Genomic DNA, 19,300 nt, shown 5'->3' on the forward strand with positions numbered 1-19,300 from the left:
GAGAAGTATGCAATTTCAGACACACCCAAGGATCTACTAGGCATACTATCATCCAGGCATGGTGTGTTGAGGAAAGATGGAGCTAATCTCTGCAGGACAGTGGTCCTCCAGAACCGAGTTTGGTATGGCATGGAGTAGAGCAGCTTGGACATTTTATTAGTCATCTTCTTTTGTGCACACAGAGCAAAATACCGGACCTATAAACTATGGGACAATAACAATTTTCGCTTTATGAACATATGCAGATGTAGGGTTGCACAGCATTCTGGGATATGATGCAAGTTCCAGCTCCATTCATTCGCATACTCCTCATTGTCTGAAATCAATGTCCTCCTTTGCCAGAATCAGAGCAGTTCTGCAAGGAATGTAGATCTAGAAAGAAAAATGTACATGTACATTTTAGCACAATGGTAGCATACATAAACTATTTTCCAATGTGGTTGATTGTAACAAGATATTTTGGATTTCAGGTTTCAGGCCGTATATGAAACAGTCTATATTAAGTCTAAGAGTAACGCATCTCAATGTGTAGAAGATAATGACTGCACTGATAAAGTTATATATATATATATATATATATATATATATATATATATATATATATATATATGAACAATTCACATGACTGTATACCAACCAAGCTGAAAAAAGGCAAAAGAATACTTTTCTTGGGAGAAAAGCTTGAAAGCAAGTTATTGCACTGTTAAAAGGAGCTCTAATCGCAGTGTGAAAACAATTCTTTATGTAACCTGGGAGCAGCTCGCAATACAGTTTTTATTAGTGAAATCACTGTTCTTTGACCTCACTTTATACAGCAGGACATGAGACTACAGGTCTGGAATCAGTCCAGCGGGATCTGAGAAGTGATTGGGTCTGGGCGTCAACATACCAAAAAGAAAGACTTGTTTCTCTCAGAGGAAAAAAGGAAAGCAGAGAATATATCTAGCAAAAGTTCTCATGAATAAAACATTGTGTGTAGGGAGAGGAAACAGAGTCATTCTTGTAGGTCAGGTTCTGGTTGATTTCCACAGGGAGCAGACATGCAGTTTATTAACTGGGCCTGCACTCACCTGCTGGAACTGGACCTGAGCTCCCAGCATGAGCGCCAAGAAAATACAAACAGAAAATCACTGTTTTAACACCAGAAGCTTTATATGTTCCTATTGAAGCCTATGGAAATTAGATGTCAGAGTCTGTGTGTGGTCTCGCAAGAGTGGTTTGTCTATTGGGAGAGTTTTCAGTGGGTTCAGTTTATCATTTAAGGAATAATAAGACTAAAGGGTTAGTTCACCCAAAAATGAAAATTCTGTCATTTATTACTTACCCTCATGCCGTTCCACACTCGTAAGACCTTCGTTAATCTTCAGAACTCAAATTAAGATATTTTTGTTTAAATCTGATGGCTCCGTGAGGCACATGGATTTATAGGGAGCAATGACATTTCCTCTCAAGATCCATAAAGGTACTAAAAACATATTTAAATCAGTTCATGCGAGTACGGTGGTTCAATATTAATATTATAAAGCGACGAGAATATTTTTGGTGCGCCAAAAAAAACCCAAAATATCGACTTATTTAGTGATGGCCGATTTCAAAACACTGATTCATTAGTGCTCCAAATCTTCCTGAAGCAGTGTATTAAATCACGATTCAGATCGCGTGTCAAACTGCCAACGGCTGAAATCACGCGACTTTGGCACTCCGAACAGCAGATTCGATACACTGATTCATTTGTGCTCCGATGATTCCTGAAGAAGTGTTTTGAAATCGTCCGTCACTAAATAAGTCATTATTTTGTTTTTTTTGGTGCTCCAAAAATATTCTCGTCGCTTTATAATATTAATATTGAACCACTGTACTCAATTTAAATATGTTTTTAGTACCTTTATGGATCTTGAGAGAGGAAGTGTCATTGCTCCCTATGGAGGTCTCAATGAGCCATCAGATTTCAACTAAAATATCTTAGTTTGTGTTCCGAAGATTAACGAAGGTCTTACGGGTGTGGAACGGCATGAGGATGAGTAATAAATGACAGAATTTTCATTTTTGGGTGAACTAACCCTTTAAGCTTGTTGAGCATCACTGACAGCACCTAGCTCATAAACTTTGTTTATACTTAGAACTTAATTTATACCAGAAGTTTTCAACCTTTACTGACCATGGGACCTCAGCCCAGGTACCTTTCTCTATATAATTTAATGTCTCCTAAAAATACAATATTTAATAAAGCCTGCAACATTAAAAAAATATATAAATGATAAAATATCATTAGTTAAATAATAAACGTTGGGTTCAACCAATAACAAATACAAACCCGATTCCAAAAAAGTTGTGAATAAAAATTGTGAATAAAAACCGAATGCAGTGATGTGGAAGTTTCAAATTTCAATATTTTATTCAGAATACAACATAGATGACATATAAAATGTTTAAACTGAGAAAATGTATCATTTTAAGGGAAAAAATAAGTTGATTTTAAATTTAATGACATCAACACATCTCAAAAAAGTTGTGTGGCATCCCCTCTTCTTTTTATAATAGCCTGCAAACGTCTGGGGACTGAGGAGACAAGTTGCTCAAGTTTAGGAATAGGAATGTTGTCCCATTCTTGTCTAATACAGGCTTCTAGTTGCTCAACTGTCTTAGGTCTTCTTCGTCGCATCTTCCTCTTTATGATGCGCCAAATGTTTTCTATGGGTGAAAGATCTGGACTGCAGGCTGGCCATTTCAGTATCCATGGTCTGGCATTGTCATGTTGGAAAATGCAAGGTCTTCCCTGAAAGAGACGACGTCTGGATGGGAGCATATGTTGTTCTAGAACTTGGATATACCTTTCAGCATTGATGGTGCCTTTCCAGATGTGTAAGCTGCCCATGCCACACGCACTCATGCAACCGCATACCATCAGAGATGCAGGCTTCTGAACTGAGCGCTGATAACAACTTTGGTTGTCCTTGTACTCTTTAGTCCGGATGACATGGCGTCCCAGTTTTCCAAAAAGAAGTTCAAATTTTGATTTGTCTGACCACAGAACAGTTTTCCACTTTGCCACAGTCAATTTTAAATGAGCCTTGGTCCAGAGAAAACGCCTGCACTTCTGGATCATGTTTAGATATGGCTTCTTTTTTGAACTACAGAGATTTAGCCGGCAACGGCGAATGGCATGGTGGATTGTGTTCACCGACACTGTTTTCTGGAAGTATTGCTGAGCCCATGTTGTGATTTCCATTACAGGAAATTTTTCCGGCCTCTTATTGCTACCTGTCCCAACTTTTTTGGAATGTGTAGCTCTCATGAAATCCAAAATGAGCCAATATTTGGCATGACATTACAAAATGTCTCACTTTCAACATTTGATATGTTATCTATATTCTATTGTGAATAAAATGTAAGTTTATGAGATTTGTAAATTATTGCATTCCTTTTTTATTCACAATTTGTACAGTGTCCCAACTTTTTTGGAATCAGGTTTGTAAATAAATAAATATTAACTTCAACAAATACAATAATAACAAATAAAATTCGGCAATAAAACAAGAATATAAATATAAAATAAATAATTAAACAACAAAAGTTAAGTTCAACCAATAATAAAATAAATTTCAGCCAAAAATAAAATTAACAATAACAAATAAGAATGTAATAATAAAAGTTAGGTTCAACCAATAACAATAAAAATCAATAATAATAAATAATAATTCACATCAACAAATTGTTATTATAGGTCAAACTTAACTTCAGTGACTCATGAATCAATAGTTACTGCTGTGTCTTTTTCATAATGAAATCTGATGTAATTCTCATAAGATTTTAGATGCCTCTTAATATAATCCATTACAGCAGGCTTTTACAGTAATATAAATCTAGGGTTTTTAACCCCTGGGGGTCCCATTATGGTGCTGAAGGGGGTCAGTAAAGATTTTATTTTTTTCAGAATTTTCTAACTATTTGAATGAGCACAGTAATAAATAATGTAGTAATGTTATATACTAAAGCAGCAGTCTTCAACCTTGATGGATGGAGAAATGGAGCAGGGACCCCCTATTGTTGAGTTTTATGCTGCCTTCATGTGCTCTCGAAATTATTGTAAATACGAGTTTCTCGGGTAAAAATTGCACATGAATGCCCTCCCATTTCAAAACTTGAATGCGATGAGCTCATAATCATGACTTCAGAAGAGGGAATTATCACATTTCCGACAGCACATGAAGACAGATTTAATCTCAGAGCGCAAGCCCTGTACATGTGCAGTTCTCCACCTGACCACTAGATGTCACTGCTGCAGTTTGGAAACAGGAAACAATATCTCAAAGGAATGGAATCTGCAGGTACTGTAGCTTGAGCTGTTGTTCTGATTAACACCAATCTCTTATATACAGATTTTTGAATAACGTTTACTATAATGTGATGGGGAAAAACATTAAATCATTATCTAATGTAAGTTGCAAGATGATCTGACTAAGGAAGTTTCAGTATATGTGAGTGTGGGAAGGAGAATGAGTAAAAAAGAATCTAATATCATTTCTTTTTATATTCAGAGTTGATGTTAGCAGAACACCTACCTCAATACAGACACTGCAGATCTACTCCAAGAGGAGAACTGAACTAAGATTTCACCCTTTAGAAAGCTTTAGACATGAGAGAGAAGAAGAGAAAGAGATAAAATCTCACTTTCTGGCCAGAGTCACGGACAAACCAGCAGGGTTGACTGCTTTTGAATTAATGTTTTTTTTTCAGAGCACTGTCTGAGGTACACCGCCGTTAATATCTTGCTCAATTAAAATGCCTGCTGCGATTAGCCGGATCTCTTAAAAGGCACTTTGAGCCAAAACAGTATTAACAGGCTCATTGATTCCTGGCATAACCATCTTTCAGTCGGCTCATCAGCACCAGTAATCACGCAACTCAGGCCATTACAAACTACATGGCCGCCAGTGACCCCTGACCAGCTAGGTAATCCATCTCTGACATTTAAAACAAAAATGCTATATTCAGGTACAGCGGTCCAGGAAGAAGCAGGGCAAGAAGTGACTGGCCCGGCTCCAGCAACATGAAGACAAAGAGAAATCTAAGCAGATAACAAGAACCATAACTGCTCATTCTGGTGTGTTTTGTTGTCCTCAAAGTTTCACCCAAAAATTACAATTCTGTCATTATTACTCCCCCTCATGTCATTCTAAACCTGTATGAGGGTCAATGACATGGTGTGCATATTTTTGTGTCAAAGTGCATTATTTTCTTTTAAAATAATTTGATAAATTCATGACATATATCACTTTATTCTATAAAGCCTATTTAGTTTGAATTCATTTTTAGTACATTTAAATAATACATATTATTTTGTTTTCTTATCCTAAACCCCCAAAATGTCAGGTGGTGCAACTGTCCAAACAAATGAACAGGCGAGAAAACTATTTAAATTGGTGTCTTAATAATAAAAAGTTAAAAACTAAAGACTATGGCATCATTTAAGGTTTGAAACCTTTCATATAAACAAATTGTATAAATATAAGTAGTTTTAAAGTTGTTGAGATAATTGAAAAATATTTGTCCAGCAATTTGAATGTCAGGGTGGTACAACTGCGAACATGGCTCTTTTATTATGAATTGACAAAGTAATAACAGTAAATATGATAATGCATCATAGAAGACCTTGTGGCAGAGTGAAAAGGTTTGTAGATCTCTCTCAAATACTGGTAAAAATAGATAATTTCAAGTATGTGTAGGTTGGTACACTTCCCATGTCAGGTGGTACAACTACAGTATATTCATTATATGGAATGACATAAGCATGAGTAAATGTTGACAGCATCTTTATTTTAGCCTTTTTATGTTCCTTTCTTCTCCCTATAAGTAATGTTAACCTAATTCATTGATTATAATTTGTGTAGAAAAGGCAGGAATTCTGCTTTATTTAATGGCTAATCTGATTAATAATTACTTTTTTACATTTAAGAGCAAAATAATGTTTATAATTTTTTTTATTCACTTCCTACATCTAAAGCATTTTTTAAATACTAGATCAATGTATGTTTTATTCAAATCTTGGTTTGTGCCTGAGGCTAGAATGCAGAGCGAGCCAACGTTAACACTGGAAATGTAAAAGCAGTGATGTGATTCATTGAAGTCTATCTATCTATCTATCTATCTATCTATCTATCTATCTATCTATCTATCTATCTATCTATCTATCTATCTATCTATCTATCTATCTATCTATCTATCTATCTATCTATCTATCTATCTATCTATCTATCTATCTCAGTTTAAAATACATTTTGGCAGAAATATTTTAATTAGCACAATAATATCATGCTGTTAGACAATGAGCACATGAAACCGCTCTCAGGTAAAAGTACAACCTTAAAAAAAAAGAAACGTTTTCTTACCCACCTTAAAACCAATCAGTTGGCCAGTCATTCAGGTAACTCAAAAATATATTCTTAGTCTTAGTGCTAGTATGCTAAATGTAAGAAGTAAAGTTTTTCAAGAGGAATGATCAAGACTTAACAGGCTTAACAGCCTGGTGAGGACAAAACAGTGGCTTGATTGAAGCCACCTCTCTGAGAACGAGACTGTGTAGATGTAGCAGCAGGAACTTTGGGCTCAGTAGGAAAGGATGAACTCCCTGCCACTAACATGCACAGTCTCGACTTCACAGAAATTAGTGCTCTACACTAGACCGTGCTTAATGGTAATTGCAAGCAGACAAGAGTTGCGGGAGTTTTAATGTGTTACTTTAAGCTTCATTGTTGATCCATGTTTAAAAGATGGTGCTCACATTTAGCCATTAGCCATCAGACTAATTTACAATCTACTTAAAATTTAACATTTTTGCTTATTTTGATTAAAACCACCTCTTCAGCTGATAGTAACTCACTTCAGTGGCAAGACTGTTAGCCTACTATTTCTCATGCTAATGGTTGTTACTGTTATGACAATGGCAAGTCTACTATTTCTCATGATAAGGGCTAGCCTACAGTTTTTCAGCCTACTATTTCTCATCCCAAAGGGTAGCCTAATATTACTCATTTGGGGTTAGTCAACTTTTCCCTCATGCTAACATTTAGCTTAAACAGCAAACACTAGTCTTGAACAGGATTACTTTGTCCTGTACTGTTAAGTGTTACTGACATGAAAGAGGTATGCTATAACATTAAGTGTTTTTTGTCTGGTGGACTACTTAGAGCACCTGAGCAATGTCACTGCATAGACCTGGAAGCCGCCTGCAATAGCGTAACACTGAGACAGCAAGTTTTGAGGTGTGAGGCATGCTAGGGTCCTAGCAATGCCCTAGAAACCATTTTGAATAACATAATTACTGCATAGTAATTAGGGCTGCCCCCAGCCTAACAGTCGACTAAATGTTAGTTGTTATCTGCGGCACGTGTCCCAGACCTAAAATATGGCTTATCATTTAAAAACATAAGTAGTAGCAACTTTATTTGGCCGCTCACGTTAACCTAGATAAATTTGCACTATTATTAGGCACATATCCAAGTGTTTGTGAGGAGTGTGAAAAGTATTAGCATGCTTACTGCATGACATGGAGGCGCCAGTGCAAATGGAAAGTTAATGAGAGAGACTGGACTGAGGGCTCGTGCTGTGGCTGCCTGTTTGAGCTTGCGCGAGTTTTGTTTCTGTTTCATTTTTGTAAATAATAAAAAGAATGAGCCTCGGTAAGCCGACTCTGCCTTCTTCCTTCCTCACTTTGAACTTGATAACGCTGGTGCCGAAACTCATGAAGGAAAAAGCCGCCACCACCATTCAAACCCAGCCTAGTTCGCCATTTGCAGATGTCATCCAATCATTCGCGAGACTCGACCAAGAACATCATCAGGCGCTGATGGACATGAGGGATGATCATAAATGCCAGTTCCAAGGCCTTGTTGACACGCAACAGGAGGACAGCGAGCTGTTCTGGAGCTGGATGGACCAGGAGGTTCAGGCTGCGGGGACTTCTGCCCCTGCCACATCCACTCATGTGCCATTATCAAAGATGGGACCTCAGGGCAATCCTGAGGCCTTCATCGATCTCTTCGAAAAGACTGTGGAGGTATGTGAGTGGCCACAATGGCTGGTGCGCCTAATCCCACTGTTCTCGGGAGAGGCACAAGTGGCAGCTCAGGAGCTGGCCGTCCAGAACCTCCTAGTCTATGAAGACCTGAAAAGAGTCATCCTGCAGCAGGTCGGCCTCAGCCCAGAAAAACAGCGGCAGAGTTTCCGATAGCTAGACCTGAGCTAGATTGGCCGGCCCTTCGTGATGGATCTGCAGCTCTGGGACACGTGCCGCAGATAACTGTTGACTGGGGAAGGCACTGTCAAGCAGATCAGACAGAGTGGTACTGGAGCAATTCATTTGTGTCTCCCAAAGAAGACAGCGCAGGGTCAAGTGTCACCACTGGATGTCACTGGACCTGGCCATTCAACTGGCAAAGGACCAGATGGTGGCGTGCCCTGAGGTTGGCGAATGCTTGCCATATGTCTCTCTCACCCCTCCCCTGTGATTTCCTTCTCTCTTCCTTCCTCTCGACCTGTCTCTTTCCCTAGGTCCCGTTTGAATGTCCTTTCTTCAGGTTAGGCTCCTGAACCTCCCACTGAACAGAAAGTACCACCCAGGGGGCAGGGTTGGCCAGTGCTAGCGCAGTGCCAGCTGCCGTTCCTCCACTCTCCACGTCAATTCCTTGTCCTACTTCCTGCCACTAAGGTGGTAGGGAGGTGTGGACCGGCCTGTTGGTGTTGCAGAGACCTGGGACATTTTATTGACAGGTGTCCAGTAATGGAGGTGGGGACACTGATTCAGGTTCTGGATGCACCACAGGCTGCCCCTGATCATGCTGGATTGTACCTAATACTGGGTTGTACAATTAAGGGGGGTACTTATTGTGCTTTGATGGATTCAGGATGATTTAACCTGACGCATTAGATAAGAGCAGCATGGTTCAGCTGTGGTGTGTTCACAGGGATGTTGTAAAATATCCAATAATGTATGCTGTTATTCAATTTAAGGGTCACAGTTAACCTCCCTGCTGAAAAATCCAGCGGTCAGGCTGGTTTTCGCTGGTCTCCCAGCCTGGTCATAGCTGGTTTTAGAGGGGTTTTGGTTAGCTAGGAGACTGGGAAGCTGGGAGACCAGCTTAAACCAGCTGAACACCAGCTAACCCAGGCTGGGAGACCAGCTTGACCAGCTAAACCAGGCTGGGAGACCAGCTAAAACAAGCTACTTCCAGCTTGAACCAGCTTAGGCTGGTTTTAGCTGGATTTTTCAGCTCGCCCTAGCCAGGTTGCCAGCAGAATTTACAGATGTGCTCTCGCCCCTGCTTTGTCGAAGGAACCTCATTCAGCACCATACTGAGACTGAGCTGGGCGATATGGTACGCAGATGGTCATATCGTAGACATAGAAGTGATAGAAGAGTGCCTAAAACCATCAGCTCTGTACGATTCTGTGTGGATTATCGCAAGGTGAATGCGTTGTTGAAATATGACGGACATCCAATGCCGCTGGTTGATGAATTGCTTGATCGGCTTGGTACAGCTCGTTTTTATTCAGCACTGGGTTTAACTGAATGATGTTTTATTAACAAAGTTCGGGAGGAACAGGTGCAGATAATTAACATAATCAGCTCAGGTGGAGAGCATTCAGTTAATCAATGCAAAGCAATGACAAGAGGTATAAATACAACAGACTTACCTCTGTTCATCTGACAGTTCATCAGCATCCCTCCTCCACCCCATCTCCTCACTTCAGTTCTATCTACTTTTACCAAAACTGGGTACTTTGGGTTCGGGCCAAAATTTCCAAGCTCTGAGCCCCCCGGACAGCATGCCAAATACGCATAACTATTACTGTATTTAATTATATGTAAATGTGAACGCGTGAAAGGGTATTGACAGATTTATTGCCTATATCCAAAGAAAAAAACAGCCTTCACAACGACGTTTGGATTGCACCAATTTGTTATGCTTCCTTTCGGGTTGTTTCAGGGCACTGACCACTTTCCAGTGTCTCATGGACAGAATTCTCTGGCCGCATGCTGCATATGCTGCTGCCTATCTAGATGACATCATCATCTACAATAATGACTGGCAGCATTATATGGAGCACCTGTGTGCTGTTGTGAGAACGCTGAGAGTGTGCGGTTGGGCGCGTGGAGGTCAAGTATGTCGGCTTTCACTTGGGTCACGGGCAGGTGCGAGACCCAAGACCAAAAGTGAGGTGAGGCAGTTCCTGGGGCTGGCGGGATGCTGGCTACATAAGGTTTGGTCCAGTGGACAGAGCTGTGTCAGCAGGTTTTCACCCAAGTAAAGGCTGCTCTGTGTGGCAGACTGCTATTACACTCTCCTTACATGTTGGACAGGGGGCTTGGAGTGGTCCTGTCGCAGGAGATAGAGGAAGAGGAGCGGCCGGTGCTGTACATCAGTCGCAAGCTATCACCATCAAAAAAGAATGTTTAGCTATTAGATGGGTTGTTCTCACCTCGGCCTCCGCTATCATCTCCTGGGATGGGAATTCACACTCTGTTCGGACTACGCACCCCTGCAGTGGCTCCACCACATGAAGGATACCAATGCGCAAATCACCTGTTGGTATCTGGCATTACAGCCCTTTAAATTCAAGGTGGTCCACAGGCCAGGGGCACAGATGGCTGTGGCTGACTTCCTCTCCAGGAATATTTAAGTAATTAAATTAACATAAATGTGCAATTAGTTGACTTACCGTATGGCTTAAATGACAGACCACTAGTAGACTAGAAAAATCTTTAGTCGGAGGCAGCCCGTAATGCTCAGAAAGTACTCAGAATGCTTTCGCAACCACACAGCATAGAACTGGAAATCGCCCACAACAACCTGACACTGAGGCAGCAGGTTTTGAGCTGTGAGGTATGCTAAGGGTTTTAACAACAACCTAGAAACTATTTAGAACACCACTACTCAATGCCCTTACAACCATCCACAACACCTCAGCACTGAAGCAGTATGTTTTGTACAGACACCCCTGAAACTTTAACTTGTTTTTACAATGCCCTGATCTGGAGTGTTGGTGGTTTGAAACTTAGGTAAGACCCCAAGGGATGCGGACACAATGCTGGAGGGCTGCAGGTTTAAAGGTCCCTAGACTTCTTTTGATTACGACAGTGCCTTACTTACCCCACAATGCTCCGGGGTAGCCTGCAGTGACCTACTGTGGCTGTGTGCAAATATGAACTTGCTCTTAATGCAAAACCAGAACTACAGAGATTCTTGCAGTGAGAAAAACTTTTTCAATTCATGCTCTTGCAAAGTAGAGGAACAAAGCTGTCAAATGACTGCAAACCATCAGGCATTCCATTCACGTTCAACACTCGCATCACCCACAGTGAAGGTTTGTGGCTTGCTGTGTCTCTCTTTCAAAAGGTGAGCAATGCCTTTGGGTAGATTATATATTTAAACACTCTGATCAACATTTTATAAGGGTACAAAGCAGACAGAAGGGGGAGCTCTGTCTTTCCCCTTGAGTATCCCAGTCTCCTCCAAGAATCCTGAGCAGTTTTTCCTCTTTCTCTTCACCTTGTTCTGCTCACCGCTCGATATATATCTTACCCCAAAGTCGGTCCTCCTGCTAATGAAGGCCATTTTCTCATGTGGAATGAGAGGTTACTAAGTCAGCGGACCCATAAAACTGTGATGATCTGTAGAGTGATGTCCAATAGCAAGGTGTCCTTCCAAAGGCTGTCACTCACTCAACCTGTTCACTGGGACCCAATGAATGTGGGTCAGGGGAAAGGTTACAAATTAGTGTGATAACTCCCACTGTTTTTCCCAACCTCCATCACAGTCTGCTTCCTTATTATCCATACAGTGTGGCTGAACATGGAGGATTCATATTGCTTGAGATAGAGAGTGAAATGAAAGGGAGCTTTTTTGTTCCTTTGATCACAGAGCTTCACTCTTCTGTATCCTTCCTCTGTTCTTTTCTTCAGGAATCATCAGAAGAGCTGCGTGGCCCATCATGAGCTGCAAGGATCTCATCAAGAAAACATCTAAGGGCTGTAATTATTCAATCCTGCTTCTCATTAAGAAACCTTCTATTGCGCATTCTTCAGAGATAGAGAGACAAAAGACGAAGAGAGAGAGAGAGAAAGAAGGAAAGAGGAATAACTGTTGCCCTGTGCTTTTCACATGAACTCATGAAAAATGACAAAAATTTAGGACTGAAACTTTCAAGCCTCTGTTTGCTCTGCAAACAAACAATGCAAATAAGATGGAAGTAAAGTAGTTCATAATTAAGCAACACGTCCAGTTGTGTTTGCCAAATTAGAGGCATAAAATTCTTAAAAGATATTTTGAATTTTGAGTCACAAACTAGACATCTACAAGCGATATTTGCTATATAAAACAATATATTATTCTTTATTTCTTTTTTTTTTTTTTAGTAGTACAGTAATTATTTATTCTGGATGGATAGACATTTTGATCACAATCGATTTGTCTATGAAAATTCTTTTATACAAATTTGTTCTTGGTTTTTAGTAATAAAATGTAATCTTTTAGAAATTTTGTAATCACACGATTTTTTACGATTTTTATTTTTATAATATTTATTATTTTAGTTTGGGGTCAATTTGGGTAAGTTTAAAAAAATACTTTATTCAGCAAGGATACATTAAATGGATCAAAAGTAACAGTAAAGACATTTATTTACATGAATTAATTAACATTTATAATGCTCCAAAAGATCTGTATTTAAAAAACATAATATTCTGAATATATATATATATATATATATAAATAAGAACTTCAAAACTTCAAAGAATCCTAAAAACTTTCTATCAGATTTTACAAAATTATAAGCAGCACAACTGTTTTCAACATTGATAATAAGAAATGTTTCGTAAACACCAAATCAGCATATTAGAATGATTTCTAAAATAGAAAACAATTATTTTGAATTGCAATATTAATATTACTGTTTTTGCTGTGTAAAATAAATGTAGCCTTGGTTAGCATAAAAGTCTTACAGTATACTTACAATAAACAACAAATGAAATGTCTTCTGTTTCATCACAGATCTTCCATTAGAAGGAATTGCATATAAAAGTTTATCAAATTTTACACATACAATAGAGGGTTAAATCTGAAAACAAGAATAACAGAGGAGATATGCACATTATGAGTGGAACACTAACAAAATGCCTGATTCAGCACTGAATGTGTCCTAAAATTGTGAGAAACTGTTTTGAAATAAAACAAGCTCACCTGCTATCAAGCCCAAATTGGAGCGGAGCAAAAACCTTTTTCCTGATCTGTCAAATTGGAGCTTTTTGGAACAAGCACTGCTGTGTATAAAGTAGCACTTCTTGTCCTAAAATGAAAGCTGCTAGGGATAAAGTGAGTAATTCATGCAGAACGCCTGTGGAAGGGCTGTTCAGGGTAACGGGTGATGCTTCCAACAAGCGGGCCTGATCGAAGCCAGCATGATGTTTATTTATGTCCGAATGCTGAGGGTAACTTGTGAAAGCTGCAATATCGAACAAACACCTTAGCCATCCAGCATGGCTCATCTTTTTAAACTGCGATAGCTCTGAGGACAGAAGTGCAAATTCAGAGTGCAAACAATAGCTCGTTTCTGAGAAAGAGAATAGAATGAGTGAGAGAGCAACAGAACAAGAGCGAGATAAGGCAGAGAGAAGGGGGAAATGGTGATTGAGATGATGGGTCCTGTTAAAGAGAAATGGCGAGAAAAGACAAACTTTAAACTGACTTTGAAGCAACAGTCCTTTAAATAAATCATGTTGTGAGTCTCCCAAAATGGAGGCTGTATCCGGCACCTGAGTCTCGTTTTAATAATTCATTTCCTGTCACAATCAGACATTCCTCTAAAGTGTGTGTGAGAGGGAAGGAGTGTTTATCTTTTTTATCAGGTCTTTAAAACCCAAACATTAAATAACAGAGAGAAAAAGACTAATGCTTGCAAGATTCGCCTAGGACAGATAGCTTGCAGAAACACTGAAGAGTTTGGATTCTGTCATTTAAAGTAATAAAAGAGGAATTAAGAACTGGGAACATATTTAATTTCATTGGTTTAAAAAATACCAAGGTTTCTTAGCAACAGAAATTTATCACAAGTATAAAGGTCAGTCTCTACAGGGGAGACCAGGGCCAATTGTAACACCAAAATTATTTTAAAAGCTGCCAAATAAGATAGACTGATTACATTTATTCTGTACGCACTCAGTAGAGTTCTCTCTGTCTGTCTGAGCAAATAATCATGATTATTCCACTTTGTGAAAAATTTGACAAAAACTTGATTTAATTTTTTTTTTTTTTTTGGATCCCAAGTATTTTTCTTCTGTTGTTAAAAGTTATGATGCCTTTGAAATTAAACCTGTATCTGTTTTATCTCGGATCTAAGGTCATGGGCAACTCAACCTTTGTTAAGCTCCGTCCCCCTTGTTTACAGATGCTCACTCATACAAGCTTTACATAACATCCCATAGCAATGAATGTGAGATTACACTGCATAGTACAAATTTCAGTAATTTTTTTAAAAAAGTGATTAGGTATTCTTTCAAGGTATTTTATATTCCATTCTCATTTAAATTCTTTTACACTTGCTGCAGCTCTGATAATGTTGCAGACAGCAACAGATGTTAAACTTTCCCTATTAAGCCATGTTAAAGGGTTCTAATCTCCTACAACAGTTTTACATGCATCCAAGGTCAAAAACACTTTCATTTTCTCATAATATGTATTTAATATCACTTAATTTCTCAAAGATTCTCAAATGATTCGTTCGAAACAGTTTGAAGAATCAGTCTCTCTCCTTTCTGTTAGTCTACTATGCTCTGATTTGTCTGTTGTGCTGAAAAGATGCTGAATCATTAGTGCATGCCTTTATTACATCACGCCTCAACTACTGTAATGCTCTCTTTGCCGGATTACCATCGCACTCTATTTCTCGTTTACAATACATTCAAAACTCTGCTGCACAAATATTAACCCACACTAAACGTTCTGCTCATATTACCCTTATCTTATTTAAACTTCATTGGCTCCCTGTGTCCTCTCGCATTACTTACAAAATCCTTCTACTTACCTTTAAATCAATCAATGGCCTTGCTCCTCCTTATCTCTCTGATCTACTGTCTCCCTACATTCCGCCTCGATCCCTTCGATCTTCAGGGTGCGCACTTCTTACATTACCTAGATTCTGTCTATCTTCAATGGGCGGCAGGTCATTTTTTTGTCATTGTTCCAAAACTATGGAACTCGATACCACAAGCACTCAGGACAATAACCTCATTCTCTGTATTTAAATCACAACTCAAAACCTACTTGTTCACCCAATATTTCCAGTCATTACATGATCTTTAGCCACTCTCCTCTTCTGTACAACCAGCTGTAATTCTCTGTGAGTATTTTTGTCTGTGTATTTATGAATCTATTATTCTTTGTTTTTCATTTATTACCACAATCCTTTTCTGCTGTCACTTTTACTATGTCACGTATCTCTGTTTTATGTATGGAATTGTACAATGATCTGCAACTGCGTTCATCTCTATCCTAGGACTGGACAACTGTCTACTGTCCACTTGATTGTAATATGATTGTTTTGTTAATGTGAATCAACTGTCTCTGTAAAGCGCCCTTGAGCTTGGGAAAGGCGCTATATAAATTAAACATATTATTATTAAACAAATGGTTAATTGTAACAGTAGTTATGAAATAAAATGCAGTTGTTTGTGGAGAAAACTGTTCAGTAATAATAATAAATATTAACATAATGCTTTCTAATGGAATTAAATTAATTATAATCAAATCAGTTTTTTAACATTATCTAATGCTTAACAATGAACAGTATATTTTTGGCAGCATTTAACTTTTGTTATTGTGTAAAAAAAAAAAAAAAAAAATGCTCATTGTTGTAATGGTCTTGTTTTGTTTAGGTTTCGTTTTTGTTCCTGGTTCTACTTTGCATGAGTTCTGTTTGATAGTTAATTTCTATGGTTTCTGATTGGATTACTGTAACGCAGTTCCTAAATACGGGAAGAAGGAGGCGGGAACCGGCGAACATTCAACAAAACTTTAATACCAAAATAAACAAAGAACAAAATGAAAGTAATGCCACACAAACATAATAAAACTAAATAATATCCTGGCCTGGTCCTCTCTAGTCCTTCACTGTCGTCGCTCCTCCTTTTATGCTCCCGGAGCTCCTCCATAAGAGACTCAAGGCCGGTGCGCCTCCGAGGTGAAGCTCATTAACACTCGCGCCACCGGCCTCGCGCCATTCCCTCACGGCTCTCACCCACCCTGGTCGCCACATACCCCCATTGCCCCTCGCAGGCCGGGGGGACTCCCGCGACTGTGCTTACTCCCCCTCCCCGGGAGCCTGTCTTGGTGGCCGCAGCAGGACCCACGAGACGAGAGAAAGGAGACGGAAGCAAGGGGAGCAACAAGACGAGAGAAGGGAGAGAGGAAAAATATAAAAAAAATAAAAAATTCTGGGTCTGGTTCCCAGACACACTGTCGCTCGGTCCTCAGCCTGCCGGGAGGCTCTTCCTCGCCGTGCCATGCGATGCCACTGGACGCTCGGTGGATGACCCGATCCTCGACCGCCTCCTGGCAGCCAGCGATGGCTCCTCCTTTTATGCTCCTGGAGCTCCTCCGTGAGAGACTCAAGGCCGGTGCGCCTCCCAGGTGAAGCTCATTAACACTTGCGCTACCGGCTTTGCTCCGTTCCCTCACGGCTCTCGCCCACCCTGCTCATCACAATTACGTTCACCTGTTTTACATGTAGTTACCTTGTTAACTCTGGGTATTTAAGCCTTTAGTTTCCTCAGTTCATCATACAGTCTTGTTTATGTGGTCATGTTATATTAGTTTGATTCCCATATTCTCCTGCATGTTTCCAAGTAAAGACGTTGTTATTGAATTTCCTGCATCGTGCAATTATTACAGCCACCAGCAACTTGTAACAGAAGACTGAACCCGGAAAGGATTATTACGACAATTAAATATGGACTTACCTGCTGTCCAGTTGCTCTATCTAGAACAAGAAGAGCTAAACCTTAAGGACCACATAAGGAAATTTTTAGACCTGGTGTGCCTTACCAACTTCCCCAAAAGCTCACTGTGTGTTTTTTTTTCACCAGCCTGAATGAGCAGTCCAAGGCACGCCTGCCCGTGGATGGTCCTTGGGGGAATTTCACAGCTTTCGTGGAGTGGGTGCTGGTGAACAATTGATTGTCATTCACAAAGACATCACCAGCCCCACTCTGGATCCAGAGCCCAGCCAGCCGCCTCCCATACACTGAAAGGAGCAAACGCCAGAGCCCACCACAGATAGAGAGCCAGAGCCTGCTGTCATGCAAGAGCCAGAGATAAAAACTGAGCCCACCGTTGTCCCAGAGCCCGAGCCCAAGGAAGAGTATGACCAGGTGTGTGAGCTGGCAACAGTGTGTTCTAGTGGGCATGCCAGTGGAGTTTGAGGGCATGGAGTAGAGCCATGCCCACACTCCCACCACAGAAAGGTGTGTTGCTGCTAGCCTCTGCAGAATACGATGAGGAGTTGGAAGAGGATATTTCCATATTTCTGTCAGGACCACTGTCATCAAAGATGACTGACATTTAGCATTCAGTTTGGATTGGTGGTGTGGTTCATCTTTCAGACCCTTTGACTCCGGCAGTTATCTTCAGCGTGGAAAAGCAACACCAATGTTAATTCTGGTTTTAGCTCTTTTCTGATCCACACTTTTTTTCTTTCTTTTTTTTTATATTTATGGGCTTTTTTGTGCCTTTATTCAGATAGGACAGTAGAGAGCAGACAGGAAGGCATTGGGCAGAGAGAGGGGGGCAGGATCGGCAAGAGACCTCGAGACGGGAATCGAACTCGGGTCGCCGTGAACACATTTACGCCATATGTTGGCGCACTAACAACTAGGCTATCGGCGCCGACTTTCATCTTAGCCTTTTCTAAGACTGTCTTTCTTTTCGTAGATCCTTTGCCAGTGACACTTGTTGTCGGTTCAGAAGGAAAGTTAGGTCATTCTCGCTCTGTCTGCACAGCGTACAAGAAACGCGCTGATGACATATGCTGTCTGAGTGAACAGGCTGCGCAGTGGTATGCAAACACACATTGACCGACTGGAACACATGCTATCATTTCATTCTGACTGAATGCAATGAGTAAATGTTTTATTGTCCTACACCTTCCACAAGCGATATATTTATAAAAAATACATTAGACCGCTTAACATAGTGATTGCTACCAGGATATAAGGAGACTTTCAACCAGCTTAACAAAAATATTTCTGTAGAGAATCACCTATTGCACCTTTAACTAATGTAGTTAACTAATGTTAACAAATGAAACCTTACTGTAAAGGTAAAATTATTTTATATACATATAAATGTTTTATACCAAAGATTAGCAGTTATATCTGTAGCATTTTGAAAGTTATGATAAAAATTTGAAGTATTTGCAGGTTACAATTGCTCGCGGTCTCTCCTACATTGGATGAACCATGTTTAATTCACTCTTCCATCTATACTTGGTATAGATAGGAGTTTTATCAGGATCTAATATGGCTAAGAATGTGTGATTACACTGAAAATGTTTGTTTTACCATCCAACCATTCATCCATCTTTTTTATTCATCTGTATACCCTTAATAAGCTGCCTAGCCAGCCGACCATGAAAAGGAAGGGGAGGTAGACCATAAAGGATAAATATGAGGAAGACTTTGAGAAACTAATAGGCTGAGTTTCCTTTCTACAGCAAAGAAAACAAATGATACATTTATCAGTCTATAAATAAGGGGCAGCCAAAGATCAATAGCAATATTAAACCAAGGGGGTGTGTTTATAGACCTGCCCCAAGAGAGAGTGAGAGAGAAGGAGAGCTAAACAGAAAGCTTATTCCACAAACAGAAAGTTACCCAGGCTTTCACAGGCTAACTGATTGGAGACGGCTCTTCAACTGTTCGTTACAGGCCTACCTTATTCTCTGGCCCCAGCGCTCCATCAGAAAACAGCCTGGGGAAATGACTGAATGGGCAGTTACTGGCAATGGAGAAAAGGTAGAGAAAGAGGGAAAGATAGAGACAGATTGAGAACTCTGAAAATAAATCAGGTATGGGGAACATATTGAAGTTCAGCCTAAAACCTCCCCCAGGGTTCATTTCCTTCTCCAGAGTTGTGTTTGGAGTCATCTGCTGTATCCAGGCATGCGCTGCACGCTCAAATATACACACCTTTGGATCATTAAATCAGCAAAAATGGAAATACACTACGCATGTAATACATTTACATTGTTT

General features: G+C 39.9%; 1 protein-coding gene across 1 annotated transcript in view; it reads right to left on the reverse strand.

The window, feature by feature from the left end:
• Window positions 1-309: 309 nt before the first annotated feature.
• gbe1a (glucan (1,4-alpha-), branching enzyme 1a) overlaps window positions 310-19,300 on the reverse strand; it is a 193,540-nt gene continuing 174,549 nt past the window's right edge. The window contains exon 16 of the mRNA XM_067397121.1: window positions 310-372. Within this exon, the coding sequence (XP_067253222.1) occupies window positions 310-372 (63 nt within the window). The remainder of the gene's footprint in view (window positions 373-19,300) is intronic.

The sequence above is a fragment of the Chanodichthys erythropterus genome, chromosome 10 (assembly GCF_024489055.1).
Source record: "Chanodichthys erythropterus isolate Z2021 chromosome 10, ASM2448905v1, whole genome shotgun sequence".
In the NCBI taxonomy this organism is placed as follows: Eukaryota; Metazoa; Chordata; class Actinopteri; order Cypriniformes; family Xenocyprididae; genus Chanodichthys; species Chanodichthys erythropterus.